The 16,508-nt window shown below is 42.7% G+C and overlaps 1 protein-coding gene across 2 annotated transcripts in view; it reads left to right on the plus strand.

Moving 5' to 3' along the window:
• Positions 1-16,508, plus strand: part of REPS2 (RALBP1 associated Eps domain containing 2) — a 224,229-nt gene that overhangs the window by 55,799 nt on the left and 151,922 nt on the right. For both annotated transcript variants that reach the window (XM_068533341.1, XM_068533342.1), the window contains exon 2: positions 10,469-10,592. In XM_068533341.1, the coding sequence (XP_068389442.1) occupies positions 10,469-10,592 (124 nt within the window). The remainder of the gene's footprint in view (positions 1-10,468; positions 10,593-16,508) is intronic.

Consider the following 16,508-nt stretch of genomic DNA (forward strand, 5'->3'; position numbering starts at 1 on the left):
GTAGGAAGCCCTAGTTCAAAAGCTCCTGAAAATTTTAAACAAATGTATATAAATGGGTGGAAAATGGGGGGGGGGGATACATGTGTGTTCTTTTCTTCTACTGGAACTGTTCACCCTTTAAGTTGGCATTTACTTATGTAGCCGATTAGTTTAGGAAAATACCTTTCTGCCCGGCTTTGAGCGTATCTGCAGGATGTCATGCGTTGCTCTGGGAGGCAGTGTCTTATCAGGGCTTGCTAACCCTTTCTGTAAAGGACCCGGTAGTAAATATTAGGCTTTGAGGGCCAAGAGGCAAAACTGAGGATATTGTATAGGTACTTTACATGACAAGAGAGCAAGCAAACTTCCACAAAGTTTTTATTGACAAAATTCAAAATATGATAATTGAGTACAAGTTTTTTTTTTGCGGGGGTGGGGATTAATACAGATCTACTAGTAAGAAGCATGGAATTCTTGTTTTGGGGATAACATTTTATCTCATAGAATTCAAAGTTAGTGTTCCCTATTACCAAATTGACTGCAAATGTTCATCTGTAAAAACCATTCTCAGCACATATGAGACCAGGCAGTGGGCCAGATTTGGCTCGTGAACATCAGTTTTCCAACCCCTGATGTAATGGAAAAACCTTTACATTTGGACCCAGGCACATGTAGGTCTGAGTACTGGCTCAGAACCTGTGATCTTGAACATCTCACTGAACTTTCTGAGTTGTGGCATTTATTTGTGCATAACTGGAGGTAAGGACAGCCACCTCATGGAATAAATATCATCCCCATCTTTGTTACGATTTTTGTGTTAAGATTCCAGTTCTGTAGATGCTGATGTAATTTAGCTAGACTTACTTGGAATTAGTATTGGGCAGAGTCAAAAGCTGATTTGTCAGGGGATAGAATTTTCAAATGGTCTCAATGTACTGTGTGAAAATATGTTTTTGCAGTGGAGAGATCTAGCAGTCACCCTCTTAACCAAATGGCCAAGCTTGGCAATTAGTGGTGGGATGTTCTGAAATTATGTACCCCTCACTGTTGTGTACCTCTTACTATATCACAGTACCACCTGTGTGGTGTTCTTGCCAGAAATGTTTGACTTGAATGTTATCCCAAGGAAACAAATCCAAAATGTGGAACATTCTGCAGGACAACTGGCCTGAACTCTTGAAAGGATTCAGTGTCAATGAAGAACGGAGGTGGGATTGTTTTAGATTAGGGAAAGACAAAGGAGACATAAGGTAGAAATGTAATGCACGAACATTGATTAAATCCTAGATGGGAGAAGGGAAATTCAGTTCTATAGGCCATTTTTAAGATGATTGAGGACATGAGAGTATGGACCATATGTTGTGTGATAATATTAATGTTGACTCCCTCAGATGTGGTGATGATGGGGGGATAGTGTAGGAGAATAGCCCTGTTTTGGTAGGTGAATAGTAAACTATTTAGAGGTGGGGGAGGGAGGAAAAAGAGGGAGGGAGGAAAAGGGAGTTGGGGGAGGATGAGAGAGAGAGAAAAGAGTAAGTCGTTTCGTTCAGCACGGCTTACTTCCTGTCTTGGCACTGAGTGTGGTGCTTTCAGTGGGGAGGTGCCCAGGATACTTTAATAAGTACTTTAAGGTATTAGTGGGCTTCCGTGTCTGAAGTCACACCTGAGCCCTGAATGTCTGTCTTCTCTTCAACGGGATGGGGGTTTGGCTTAGGCATGTGCTGTGGCACCTCATGTTGGGTGATCAGATCTGGGGGTTCATATTTTCTTGGGTGGCTCACCCAGGTCCCTCTGGACTGAAAGTCCCTCTTGATATTTAGAACGTTTACATGAGTGGGAAAGGAAAACCCAGGACAGTGGACCTGACTCTTCAGCTGTTTCCCGAGAGGCTGAGGTACAACTTATATGCATGTACTTTAAATCCTCTTTATTGCTGTTTTTGAGGGGGCCCGTGTGGAGGCTGGCGTCTCCTGGGGGTATGCTAAGCAGAAGGAGGCTGGAGGCAGAAGGCCGTGATGCATCTTTAGCGCACTGAGTGGCTGGAGCACCACTGCGGTGTTCTAGATTGCGAGGCCAAGGGCCAGGGGTAGGGGCCGAGGGCCAGGGGTAGGGGCCGAGGACCAGGGCAGAGCGTGGTGCAGTCTGCTCCTCATTCTCTGACCCTGCCTGGTCCCTCCTAGCTGAGCAGGGAGGGGACAGAGCAGCTAATACGCTGTTATATTCCTGCAGGAACTCTTCGGGCTCTGTGGTGTGAGATGACTAAAGCCCCATTTAGCGGTCACTTGTAAAAGTAATTACAAGATGAGAGAAAGAAGAGCATTCTGGTACTATGGGCTGTGAAAACTAATTAATTCAACAAACATTTCTTGAGCAACTGAATATGTAGTAAGCATCGTAAAGTATAAGTCCTGGGGGATACAAATGATAAAGATATACTCTTGCCTTGTGCTGGGCACTTGAGGGGTATGGGAAAGAGATGGGGTACAGGGGAGACAATGACCAGAATACTGATTTTGCTCTATTAAAAGGCTAGTGATGTGACAGAAAAGCATAGTGAAAAGGACTATGGGAATACAGAATGGAATTGACTGTGGTTTCAAAGATAAGGTTGGTCTTGAGGTGATTTGAAGAAAGAGTCTGGTGGGTAAAGATGGGTAAAGACGTGGGGAGGGGGGACTTTCCTGGTGGTCCATTGGGTAAGACTCCACGCTCCCAATGGAAGGGGCCTGGGTTTGATCCCTGGTCGGGGAACTAGATCCCACATGCATGCCGCAACTAAGAGTCTGCATGCTGCAACTAAGAAGTCTGCGTGCCGCAACTCAGAAGTCCACATGCCGCAATGAAGATCCCATGTGCCACACTAAGACCCAGCGCAGCCAGAAGGAAGGAAGAAAGGGAGGGAGGAAAGAAAAGAAAGAAAGGAAAGAAACATTTAAAAACAAACAAACAAAAAAGAAGTGGGGAGACATCCAGCTTCCAGGTGGGAGACATGCCAGGTGCCGAGAGGCCTGCATGGCTGTCCTGTGTTGAGAGACTGGTTGGCATCTGGAGTGGCTGAAGCCTTGGATGCAGGGTGGGGAGGAGACGGGCTTGTTGGAAAGGTAGTTTGGGCCAGATGGGAGGGCCTCAAAACCATGCTCAGGGCTCTGGGTTTTACAAGAAAGGGCACGAGGAGCCCCGGAAGCCTGCTTGAGTTGGGGGGATGGTCTTGTTTTAATAAGATATCATGGACGGAATGTGGAGGATGGTGTGTGAGGTCCCAGGAGTCTGGGGGCCGGACTTGAAGGAGTAGGTTTGTGAGCAGAGACTCTGAACTTGGGCAGCTGTGGTGGAGGGAGAATAGAAAATAGGGGTCTTCCAGCCCCTCATGCCAGGACTTTGAATTTTTAAATCTCTCTGAGGAAGTCTTTAAAAATACTTGAAAGAGGAAGCTTATTCAAACCTTTGAACAGTTTTGAAAATTTATTACATTTCAGCTCGGAAAGAAAGTATTATTTCAGGCAAACTGGAACGGGTGTGGACTGATTACTCAGCACAGCCACTTAATCTTTCAGAATTAGGTAGGAGGGAAGCTATTTTAGTGGCCTTCCATATTCTTCCAGAACTTGGTCCAGGTTCCTCCCAAATGGTCAGTGAATTTTTCTGATGCGTATCCAGCACCCCGACAGTTGAGTGTACATCTGTAGGCTGTGAGGAAGTTGATTTCATCCATTCCTTTTTTTTTTCCCCCATCTCTTCCCTTCCACCTGAGAAAACAAACATGAGTCCATAGGTTCTTGTTATGTGTTAGAACTTTGCACAATGTGTGTAACCTAAGATGGGTCCAGCTGAGAGGGTTGCAGGTTTGGAGTTTAGACTAAAGAAGAGGAGTGGAGTCTTTTCATTTTTTCTTTATTTTGAGAAAATCTTGGCAACTTGGACTGTTTGAAGGAGCAGTTACATAAAATATCTCCTGCTAGTTGAGTATCTGGGATAAAGCACCACCATTTTTTCTTTAGATTGCATTAAAACATTTCTACCCACAATTTAGAGCTTTTCCATGGAGAATTTAGACTTAGAACATTTTGAACCTCAAAAAAGAAAAAAAAACTTACAAAATTAACCTGCATTTTGGACTGAGAAGTCTCAAGCTTACGAGATTCCATATGTAAGTTCCAAAGGCCTATAATTTATCATCTTTGCGGCTTGACTATTTCAGAAAGTTCTTGGCATGTCTCATGGAGGTTTGGTGTACAAAGAGCAAGAAGAGTGGCCTATGGGCTTACCTCACTTATGTGTGTATATTCTACGTTGGCTACAAAGCAGTGATTCTACTGGTATATAGGAGCAAAGGACAGATTCCAAGGTAAATGAGGCGGTTTACTAATGTCAGATTTGGGGGTTAGTCTTGAAGTACCATAGTGAATATTTTAGCAGCAATTTCAGTTACCTTTAGTTAAGAGCTTTTCTAGTTCTATGTGATAGTTATGGTAAAGGAAGGTTACCTTGATAATAAATTAACACTGACTGAAATATAGTTGTTAAATTGTTCACATGGCAAGGATTACAATTTCTTCATATTAGGAGTTACTCTGCAAGACAACTATATTGATGATGTTAGTTTTTTCCATGTATAGGCAGTCCTGTATCTGAAGATGTGTAATTTATTTATTCACAGTAAGGAATGTATTATAAAACTCAATTACTTGAGCTTCCATGGTGGTGCAGTGGTTAAGAATCTGCCTGCCAATGCAGGGGACACGGGTTCGAGCCCTGGCCCGGGAAGATCCCACATGCCACGGATCAACTAAGCCCGTGCGCTACAACTACTGAGCCTGCGCTCTAGAGCCCACAAGCCACAACTACTGAAGCCTGCACACCTAGAGCCTGTGCTGTGCAACAAGAGAAGCCATGACAGTGAGAACCCTGCACAGTGCAACGAAGAGTAGCCCCCGCTCGCGGCTACTAGAGAAAGCCCGCACACAACAACGAAGACCCAATGCAGCCAGAAAAAAAAAAAAAGAAAAAACAATTACTTTTTATTTGTGAGGGTTGCTTCATTCACTTGATGGAGAAGTTTTTGGACTGTATGCTGTGTGCCTATCCTTGCGCTAGGAGATAAATAGAAGTTACTCATTGCCCTTGGAGAGAAGACATTTTAATGGGAGGCAGAGATAAACAGATAATTATAATATTTGATAAGTGCTGAAATAGACATTAAAAAGCTTGAATATGGAGAATTTCAAAATGTATACAAATATACACAGTAGGAGGATGAGCCCTCACAAACCCGTCACCCAACTTCAGGCATTTTCAACTCTTGGTAATGCTTGTTTCACCCATACTCTCCAGTTACTCCCTTTCCTCCTTTTATCTTGGAGCAAATCCAAGACAATAAGGTATCATGTGATAGACATTTATAGACATTTGAATAGTCAGAGAGTACACTGGGAAAAGAGACTATACCTGGTGACTTGAGAAGGAGCTACAGAGCAGTAACATTTGAGTTTAATCTAGTGGGGAGTGAGGATGCTGTAGGTCCAGGTGAATGGGATGGAACCCAACAATTATTGAACACTGCTAAGCATCATATCAGGTTCATTTAGTACATTATTTAATTTTTTCCCTCATAGTCTTATGGGAGAGACAATATCTCTATTTTATCAGTATATACGCGGAAACTAGATTTCAGCCTGACCAACCTTGACTTCAAGGCTGTTTAGTTTCCCATCTTCTGCACCGTGTACCCTAGGCACAGAAATGTAAAAGGTCAAGATGTGCTTGGGAAAGCAGGAGAAGCTGAATGCAGCTACAGAATTGTGTGCATGTGTGTGTGTCCAGAGATGAAACTAGAGAAGCTGCTCAGGGCCAGGTTGTGAAGGAACTTTAATGCTGCGCTAAGAAGATAGGATTTTGTCCTGAGGTGGTGGGGATCCGGGCTGAGATGCCTTTAAGCATGAGAACAGTATTGTTAGCTTTTAAAAGGCAGTTATGCAGGCACTATGGAGGATGAACTGGAGTTGGAAGATGAGCTGAGGAGAGACTGGTTCGAGAAAATTATTTGTTCAACCACTATTTATTAAGCATAATCAACGTGGCAGGGAAAGGAACTGGTGAGCAAGACATACATCTCCCTATTTCATGGAGCTTAGCCTAGCAGAGAATCAGTTACATGCAAATGGCCTATCGTGATGTGATTTTATAATAAGAAATATATATTTGGTCTTCAACCCAGTTCCTGGCACAGAGCTCCAAAACCCTTGAGATTTCCTGTGATAAGAGCAATAAAGGTGTCTTGTTATGTTAACGAGGTGACTTTTGGAAAAGTCCCTAGGTAACAAGGTTGGAGGCTGCTTCCAGGGGACCAGATGATTAGAGGGTTGGAACTTTCAGTACTCCCCCCCAAGCCCCACCCAAACTGGAAACCGTACAGATGTCCAGTGGCAGAGGAAAAATAATACTGAGTAACAACAAAAATGAGTGAACCACAGTTTCACTCAACAACTTGGAAGAATGTCACAAACAAGTTTAGAAACAAGCAAGACTAATCTGTAGTATTAGAAGTTAGGAAACTCACGGGTGGGTAGTGACTGAAAGGAGCTTCGAAGGGGGGCCTCTAGAGGCTTGTAAGTTTTGATTTCTTTCTTTTTTTTAAAAAAATTATTTATTTATTTGGCTGTGCCGGGTCATAGCTGTGGCATGCGGGATCTTCGTTGCGACACGTGGGATCTAGTTCCCTGACCAGGGATTAAATCCAGGCCCGCTGCATTGGGAGCGTGGAGTCTTAACCACTGGACCACCAGGAAAGTCCCTATTTCTTGATCTGGGTGCTCGTTATGTAGTTGTATTCAATTTGTGAAAACGCATCTAACTACGTACTATACACTTATTTGTACGCTTTTCTGTTTGTATATTATGCTTTTCTATAGGAATATACTTCAATAAAAAGCTAAATGTATAAATTATTGGAAAAAAGTTTAAGTTTCAAGAGCAACATTTCTTCTAGAAACAAATTCTGATAATAAGTATTGTTGCCTCCTTGCACACCTGAGGAAAACTGACACACTATTATATGAAAGTCACGCTTTAAAAAAGAAACCTGTCCCTGCACAGTAATTTGTGTGAATTCTATTAAAAAATAAAATATGTCACGATGGCCAGGTGAGATATTAGGAAGGATTAAGGCATGGCAAAGGAGAAGATAGCCTTGATTTGGCAGATGGTTCTGTGATAGATGTGGATGTGGTTGTGGTTAGCATCGAAGATAAGTTTCTGATTTGGGATATGGAATTGTTGATGCCAGCAACTGAGGCGAGGGCTGCTGGAAGATCTGCAGGTTCAAGCATATGTGGGGAGGGGCAAATGAGTAGGGCTTATTTAATTTATGTTATGTCTGAGATGGCTTAGGGTATCCACGTAGAGATGTCCAGTAGGGTTTTGGAAAAGTGCATGAAGTATCTGAGTTGTTAGGTTTGGAGAGAGTGGTTTGGTGATCATTAGCATTTGGATGGTCACTGAAGCCTGGGGAAAGAATGAGATTACCAAAGAGCAGTGATTCTCAACCTTGGCTGCACATTAGAATTACCTTGAGAGCTTTACATGAATACCCATGCCTGGGCCACACCACTGACCAATTAAAGCAGAATCTTTGGGGATGGAGGCTAGGTCTCTTTATTTTTCAAAAGCTCCTCAGGTTATCCTAATATGCAGCTAGAATGGGAACAAAATAAACAAGTAGACCAAAAAATTGGACAATGGCATGTTTATTGAATGGACACTATTGTGGGCACTACTACTTTAGCCTTCATGAGGTAAGTACCTGTTTACACTTAAGGGGAGACTGAGGCACAAGAGGTAAGTAACTTGCCTTAGGTTATACAGGTAGCCGGTTGGTGCTAGGGCCAGGATTCACACCTAAGTCATTTACTCCAAGAACTGTTCTCTTTACCATAACACCCTATTGCTTCTCCACTCAAGAATGAATCTGGGAGGGTTGAGACTTTTGGAATGGCAGTGTGAGAAACTCAGCAGATCCTCTTTCCAGTGAAACAGCCTCTTAACTGGTAAAAATTGTAAAGGATAATCATTTAAAGTCTCTGGAAATTGACCTGAAGACATACAGCAAACGTAGAAACATTTATTCAAGAAAATCTCCGAAATCTTAGTAAGAACAGTGAGCCAGCAGCCTTTGAGCCACGACCTCTTCCTCTCCCCACCCCCACCAGTTCCACATGGTGGAGGCTCTGTTTTCAGTGGGTCTAGCCGAGAAGACAGGACTCACTCCCCACAACCCCAGCTCATAGTCTAGGGCTAGGAGAGGTGGACTGTGGGCTACTGGAAGTACCAGAAGTACCAGCAGGAGAAAGAGAGAGAGGGCCAGAAAAATATTTGAAGAAATAATAGCCGAAAACTACCCGAGTTTGATGACAAACACTAGTCTTCACATCCAAGAAGCCCAGCTCTGTCCTGACTCCTGTGGCCGCCAGTCTCACTGTGACTGCAGGCTGGGGATGCCTGCAATACAGTGAAAATACCTGGAATGCGGGTGGGAGAGAATGGAAGTAAGGCCAGTTAAAATGCCACAAAGCTCGCTGTTCTTCCTGAGATTCAGCTGTTTTTCTTGAATAAACACTGCCCGGATTGCTGCAGACTTTTGGTTAATTTCCAGAGTTCTGTCCATTTTAGTTGGTTTCTCATTGCTCTGATGGAGGAGATAATTTTTGGAGAGGCTTATTCTGCCTTTTTTTGTTGACATCCCAGTTGAATTTTAATAGGAATTTTCTTCAGATTACTTAGTGTCTGTTTATAGTTTGTTCTGAAAGTGTTTGTGAGGTTAATTATTGGAGATCTAAAACTCTATCCATAGGACCAACTAAGAAAAATAATAAAAAATGCACAGTGTATCTTTATAGCAGAATATTATGCAGTTGTTAAAATAAAATGGTAATTTTAACTGTGCGCTAGAGAAAAATATTCAGGGGATGATGCTAAATGAAAAGCAAGTTGCAAAATAGTATGTGGTATTCTATTTTCATAAAGTTTGAATAAGCATTGAGGAAAACTGGTGTGTGCTATGTATATATGCCGAGAACATTTCTAGAAGAAATGTATAGTGTTTTCCTCTGGGGCACAGGGAGTGGGGGTGCTTCTTACTTCTTCACCCCCACTTACTATCATTTGAACTTTTGAGTATCTCTTACTTTGAAGTAACTTTAAAGAAGTCATTGAAGGGACTTCCCTGGTGGCGCGGTGGTTAAGAATCCGCCTGCCAATGCAGGGGACACGGGTTCGAGCCCTGATCCCACATGCCACGGAGCAACTAAGCCCGTGCACCACAACTACTGAGCCTGCACTGTAGAGCCTGCGAGCCACAACTACTGAAGCCCACGCGTCTAGAGCCCGTGCTCCGCAGCAAGAGAAGCCACCGCAAGGAGAAGACCGCGCACCGCAACTAGAGAAAGCCCGAGCAAAGCAACAAAGACCCAACGCAGCCAAAAAAAAAAAAAAAGTCATTGAATATTTAATTTGTTATTTTTAAACTACCAATAGGACATATCATGTTAGTTTAAGGTCTGCAAATGAAAGATTGCAATATCTTGATAATATTTGTGTGTATAGTACTTTTTTTTCTCTGAAGCGTGCACTCAAGATGTAATTTTAATGCTTAGGAAATCATTTTGCTTGAGAACTTAAAAAATAATGAACTCAGATTTCCCTGGTGGCGCAGTGGTTAAGAATCTGCCTGCCAATGCAGGGGACACGGGTTCGAGCCCTGGTCCGGGAAGATCCCACATGCCGCGGAGCAACTAAGCCCGTGCGCCACAACTACTCAGCCTGCGCTCTGGAGCCTGCGAGCCACAACTACTGAGCCCGCGTGCCACAGCTACTGAAGCTGCGTGCCTAGAGCCCATGCTCCGCAACAAGAGAAGCCACCGCAGTGAGAAGCCCGCGCACCACGACGAAGAGTAGCCCCCGCTCACTGCAACTAGAGAAAGCCCGCGCGTAGCAACAAAGACCCAATGCAGCCAAAAATAAATAAATAAAATAAATAAATAAATTTTTAAAAATCATTAAAAAAAATAATGAACTCATTTTTAATTTTGATCAACTAGGATAATCCACAAGTAGTGGTGATGACAAATCTGTTCTCTTTTCACCCCGGTGACTTTCTAGACTTTAGCCTTTGTATATTACAATCCACCCCCTGAAAAAGTCACTCTTTTGTAAGAAGCTTAACAGCCATCCTTTGTCACCTTTATTTTTATCTTTGAAAGAGGAGGAATAATCACCCAGTCCTGAAACATCACGCGTAGGTAGAATTGAATTATCCAAATTGAAAACCTCCCTGCAAACTGGATGAAAAAGAATGCGACCAGCCTGTACCCGTAGGTTCTCCAGGGACTTTTTGGTTAGTTACCCCATGAAATCCGTGAGAGTTCATAATCTATTTTGTCTCATTTTGCTGTTATGAAATGGAGTTTTCAGCATCCTTTCTCTTGTCTGTTTTCAGATCACAGAACTCTGTGGTGCAAAGCGGGTTGGTTATTTTGGTCCAACACAGTTTTACGTTGCCCTGAAATTAATTGCTGCAGCACAGTCTGGCCTCCCCGTGCGGATAGAGAGTATTAAATGTGGTAAGTATCTCCCATTGATACATTTTATTATCCATGACAGGTTTCCTGTTTATGAGAACCATTTTTAGTGGGTTTAAGGCCTGTTCTATAAGCATTTGTGGAATTTTTCCTTTCTTCTTCCAACTCTTCTTTAAAGTAAAATAAAACTTACCAGGTATCTTAGTGTTGTTTTTTTTTTAATGAGAAAAATTCAGATAGTGACCTGAGATTAGTTCCTTTTAACTCACTTGCAGTTAAAAATAGATTTCGTTCTTTAGCCGGAAAAGATTGGGACAGGATTCTAGAGCCTGTGGCAAAATAATAAGACCGTTTAATTTTCCACTCGAGGAATCTATAATGTCATTTAAGGCTCTGTTAGGGCTGAGTAACTGGGAGAATTTGAGTGGAACTGCCCCTTCTGTCTCTCTTCTTTCCCTGCCAGGCACATCAGGTATGATCATCTTTTAATCTCCCAATTCTCAAAGCACTATTTTCATGATTGTTAAGTACTCGGGGGCTACCAAAGTTTTTGCAGAATGAATTTATCTTCTCAAAGTTTTGATTTACCATTTTCTTACCCTGCTATCCCTGCCCCCAACCCGCGACATACTTGAGCACTTAAACCAAAAGTAAAGCCCCAAACCCTTAGCATCATCTGCAGTGCTTCAGTCCTGGTTTTACCAGGCTGTTTAAAGAAGGTGATTATTCAGTGGATGTGCTGAGGTCCTTTTTTAGTTCACTCTGATGTGAATTACTTTCCTATGGCCACACAGCTATGCAGGAACTTTGTCCTTTTCCTCATTTTGAGATAAAAATCACTCAACTGTTCCTACCTGTTCTGTGAAGTCCCTGGTGGACCTCAACGTGGGTTGAGGATTTATGGTTAGTCCATGACAACCTTGTAGGACAGCTGCAAATAGCAGAGAAGATTCTGATAGCTTGACTATGGGAAGTGAAGCCTTTTTACACTAACCATCAGTAGGCCGCAATCATCTTGCTAATCTTTATTAAAGGCTTAGTGGGTGCCAGACACTGTCTCATTTAGTCCTCATGACATCTACCTAAATTAGATAATTGTGTCAGTTTGCATTGCCTTCGATAAGCTGTGGTAACAAGTACCATTGAAATCTCAGTGCCTCAATGGAATAAAGGCTCGCTTCCTGCTTTGCGGTGGGTCAGGTTGAGTAACTTGCCTAAGGATTGTAAGGTTCTAACCAACTCTAGCCAGGAGCTCAGCCTCCAGTTCCCGTGCTCTTCATTGCTATGCAGAGTAGCCTCTTCTGGATGATTCTTTCTGTTTAGTAAGGTGCTGACTCGAATCTGTAATCCTGGATGTTTTCCAAATGGGAAAAAAAATCTGACCCCCAAAGCATCCCTCAGTATTACAAAATTTGGTTCCTTGAAATAGGTTTCATGATGAGGTATTATTTCAGTGGCTGGTTTGGTGTCTAACGGTCACTGCTATCATTCACTTGCTGTGATTAGTTCAAAGTTACAGCTCACTGAATTTCGATTTGTGGTAGGCACTGATAGTTTCCATTCCATTGTAAATGGTCATTAAGCTTTATTGTAGTATCCCCCAACTTCATCTTCTGGAAGAGTTAAGAGCTGCTTTGTTGTATAAAAGAATAAACTTCTGACACCTTTGTTGCTTATGTTCGGTTAGACTGAAGTCTTTTACCTGATTTGTGCTCGGATCTACAGCTTAATTTCCTGGGGGGAGGGGGTGAAAGGGATGGACTAAGTTATCACTTGTGTAAAGGATTAACCCTTTTCCCAAATACAAGGCTTTCTCCATTGTATTTTATAAATCCTGATGCTGCCTTTTGCCTCTGAGGGTTTAATTATACTCAGAGTTAATTCTGAATTTTCTTCCTTCATTTAAAGATTTATTAAATGATAGTTATTTGCAGTCAGCATATGTTGAGTAAGGATGAGGGCAAGACTGGGCCAAACTTTGAGCTGCTACTTAGCATTTTCTGATTTGTTGCTTGAAATACATTAGCTTAATGTTTGTGACACAAACCTTGAAGGCCAAAGAGAATGCTCTCTGAGAACCTAACCTGAAAAGCTACTGTCTCTAAAAGGCCCTATCACACCCAAGGAGTTGTGAGTCTACCCTTCCTTTTCTAAGAGTCATACCCTTATTTCATGAATGACATGTGCCTGTGTGTATGTGTGTGTTAACCTCTAACCCCTAGCCATTCCCATTTTGCTGAATACCCCTACCATATGCAGTTGCTTAAGCCAGGAACTTAGAAGCCATTCTTTTTTTTTTTTGATATTTATTTTTTATTTTTTCTTATTTTTTGGCTGCACTGCACAGCATGTGGGTAGAAGCCCTTCTTGATTCCCCCCTTTCCCTCATTCACAATATAATCCATCAAAATCCACTGCGCATTCCCTCCATCTCTCTGCCTCTGCTAGACCAGGCCACCTGCAGCCACACCTGAGCACCACGATGATTTTGTCATTGGTTTCTTGGCCTTCTCTCTTCTCTACTCCAGTCTCTTTTCCCACACAGCCGTAAGAGTGGTCTTTTCAAAATAGCCACCAGTTCATTTTATCCAGCTTCTTGAAACCCTCCCAGTGGTTGCTTGTTGTGCGCAGTGCTAAGTTCAAAGTCCCTACACTGATCTGTAAGGCCCTGCATAACCTAGTCTCTGCCTACTTCTCCATCCTCATCTCAAAACTCTTCTTCTTGCTTGCAGTCTGTCCCCCAGCCTCACTGGCTTTCTAGCCATTTCTGGGCCACCTCTTTTCCTGCTGTAGGAAAGACCATATGTTATGTCAAGGTGTTGGGTTGCTAGCGGTCTGTTCTTCCCCCTCTCCTTCCCATGCCGGCTCCTCCTCCTTATTCTTCAGGATTCCGAGGCTGTCCCCACCATCCTATCTAAAGTATGTCCTGTCAAATTAATTCATTAACAAAGGAACCAGCATGTAGTAAAGCTGGTTCAAGAACGTCAGAGGTATTTATAGTCATGGAAAGAAAGAATGCTGGAATAAGATTGCTAAATTACATATAAAATTGATTAATGCCCTACAGCACAATAAAACTGTAACTGGGTTATTATACTCTTTTCTGAGATAAAATTCATTTGCATTGCTGTCAGACAAGAAGTATTTGTTAGCTAACAGTTTTCTACAAGTTAATATCTACCCTTTCAGAATTGTAAAATGCCTAATCAAGAGTAAATAGTAACTTAAAAAGCACACATCCCTAGGGAATTAGGTAATCCTTGGATGGGCCTGTTAGATAATGCTAGATAATGTGGCAGTCCCCTCCCTACTTTATTCTCTCTCACCGCCTGCTCCTTCCTAGCACTTTTATCAGAGTTTGTAAATACTCCTTTACAGGTTTGACAAGTTTTTTGTCTGTCTTCCTCAGCAGTTTGCAAGTCCAAGGGGAAAGGAGGAGCATCTGGTAATCCCTGCACTGAGGGGCCTTGTGGGTACTCAGAGCATGTTTGTTGAATGAGTGACTGACTGACTGACTGAATGAATGAATGAAGACATAAATGCCTATGCATGGGGAGCGAGTCTTAATCAGCTGCCACTCTTTAAACTCAAACATTTGGAATTCAGGTTCACCTGGACCTCCTGAGGGATGCCTACAGAAGTCATCTTTCTCAGGCTTTGGTTCCCACCCTCGTCTGCACTTGAGAATCATCTGGGTAACTTTAAATGCAAAATAAAAAATACAAGTACCTGGGGCCACCTGCAGAAATTATCATTAAATTAGTCTGGGGTGTGGCCTGAGCGCGGGGGAGGGGGGGGGTGTTTTCAGAGCTCCCCAGGTGATTCTTCTGTGGAGCCAGGGTTGAGGGTGACTTCTAAAGACAGCTGGGTGGAGTATTTTCAGGAGCTTTGCTTAAGCTCTGAGTACAGATTTGGTCACATCAGGGCCTGAACTGGGGGTAGGCAAGAGGCGCCCAGGGCGTATAACTGTAGGGGGCGCTCGCTCCCCGGGCCCTGCAGGTGCTGACACTGCCTTTCCAGGGCCCTGAGAGCGCTGGCCCCAGGCTTCTCTCTGGCCTCACCCTAGTGGGAGCTGGGGCGACACGTTTGGTGAAAGCTGACTTAGAAGGGCGGACGGCGGGTGTGAAGTTCAGGGCCAGCAGAGAATTCCTGCAGAGGAAACCACGTGCGAACATTTGCCCTGGGAGCTCCTGTACCTTCCTCCTTTCCGAAGACAGGCCAAGAGTGGGTGTGAGGACTGAGGGAAGGTGTAGCAGGGTCAAGAGTAGGGTTTTGAAGCTTTTTGGTGCTATGGGCCCCTTTGGCAGTGTGAAGCTTGTGGACCCCTTTTTGGGATAATGTTTTTGTTTTTTCTTTTAAAATCTTACTGGATTATAGTTGCTTTACAATGTTATGTTAGTTCTGCTGTACAGCAAAGTGAATCAGGTATATTTATACATATATCCCCTCATTTTTGGATTTCCTTCCCATTTAGGTCACCACAGAGCACTGAGTTCCCTGTGCTATACAGCAGGTTCTCATTAGTTCTCTATTTTATGCATAGTACTGTATCTATGTCAATCCCAATCCACCAATTCGTACCCCCCCCCCCACTTCCCCCCTTGGTAGCCATACATTTTTTTTCTCTACATCTGTGTCTCTGTTTTGGAGTAATATTTTAAATGCGTACAACGATGTGGGATAATAAAGGAAAGCAATTAAAACTGACCCTTGAACAACTGGAGGGTTAATCCATGTATGATTTATAGTCGGCCCTCCATATCCACGGTTCTTCCACATCCATGGACCCAGCCAACCGCAGACCGTGTAGTTCTGTAGTATTTACTCTTGAAAAATATCCGCGTATAAGTGGACTCACAGCGTTCAAAGCTGCGTTGTTCAAGGGTCAACTGTATTTTGAAATTAAAACTGAGATATTTAAAAAAGTTGTCATATAGCAATATACATGCTTCTTTATTAATGTATTAAATAAAAGATCTGTGATCCAAATAACTAGCATACTTTCAGAGTAGTGTTGAACATAAACAGTACTTCAGGATGTCCACAGCAACTGTAATGTGATATAAAAATATCTGATTTCGGCGGGTGACAAAGTTGCAAGCACTGCTAACGATATTACAGCAGTTCATTGCTTACATTCATAATTGAAAGAAATGCTAACTTATGGTTAGGGTAGGGAGAATAAAGATGTAATTTACTTTCTTATCCAACATGACAGACCCCTTGATTTTTTTCCACAGCCCCTTTAAAGGGGAGTCTCTGAACCCCAGTAGTGCAATAATGTGATTCATGTGGCTTCTAGGGCTGTGTTCCTCATTCCTGACCTGGTTGGTAGTCTGGCACAGTCTATAGGGAAAGGAGAAAGAATTAGGACAAAGGAGTGAGTTATTTATAAAAGGAAATGTGTTCTATTTTAAGATGGTTTGTTTGGTTTCCTTTTGTTAAATGCTCTTTTATGAAATTGATAATGGATAATTGTAACTTACTCACCATCACCCCTCCAAAAAATTATAAGATCAGCCTTCCCACACCAGCCTTCACCTGCTCATCTAGCTATCTAGCTTCCCATTTCCAAATTAGCAACAAGTTTTTCCAAATTAACAGGTGGATAGTGCAGGTAGGCGATTATAAGGCTTTGATCAACCCAGGTTTGGGTTAGTAAGACCAACCTGATGTTTTTCCAAAGTAACTTAAGGAAAATGTGTGGGTTCGGCTTCACTTTGGAATTACTGAACATCGTTGTCATTAATTTTTGTTAACCTATAAGTAACTGGTATAAATGAATAGGCGACGAAGAGTAGTGGGAAGAGAAGGGAGCCCCAGGAGGCCAGGAGTGTTGTTAAGGCTGTAGCTCTGCCGCCATTTTGCTGCATGAGTAAGACAAGACCCACCCTCCCCTTCTTGGGCTTAGTTCCTCACCTTTAAGATGTGGATAATTCCAGTAGATTTTCTCTAGAC

This window comes from Eschrichtius robustus, chromosome X (assembly GCF_028021215.1).
Source record: "Eschrichtius robustus isolate mEscRob2 chromosome X, mEscRob2.pri, whole genome shotgun sequence".
NCBI classification, from domain to species: Eukaryota; Metazoa; Chordata; class Mammalia; order Artiodactyla; family Eschrichtiidae; genus Eschrichtius; species Eschrichtius robustus.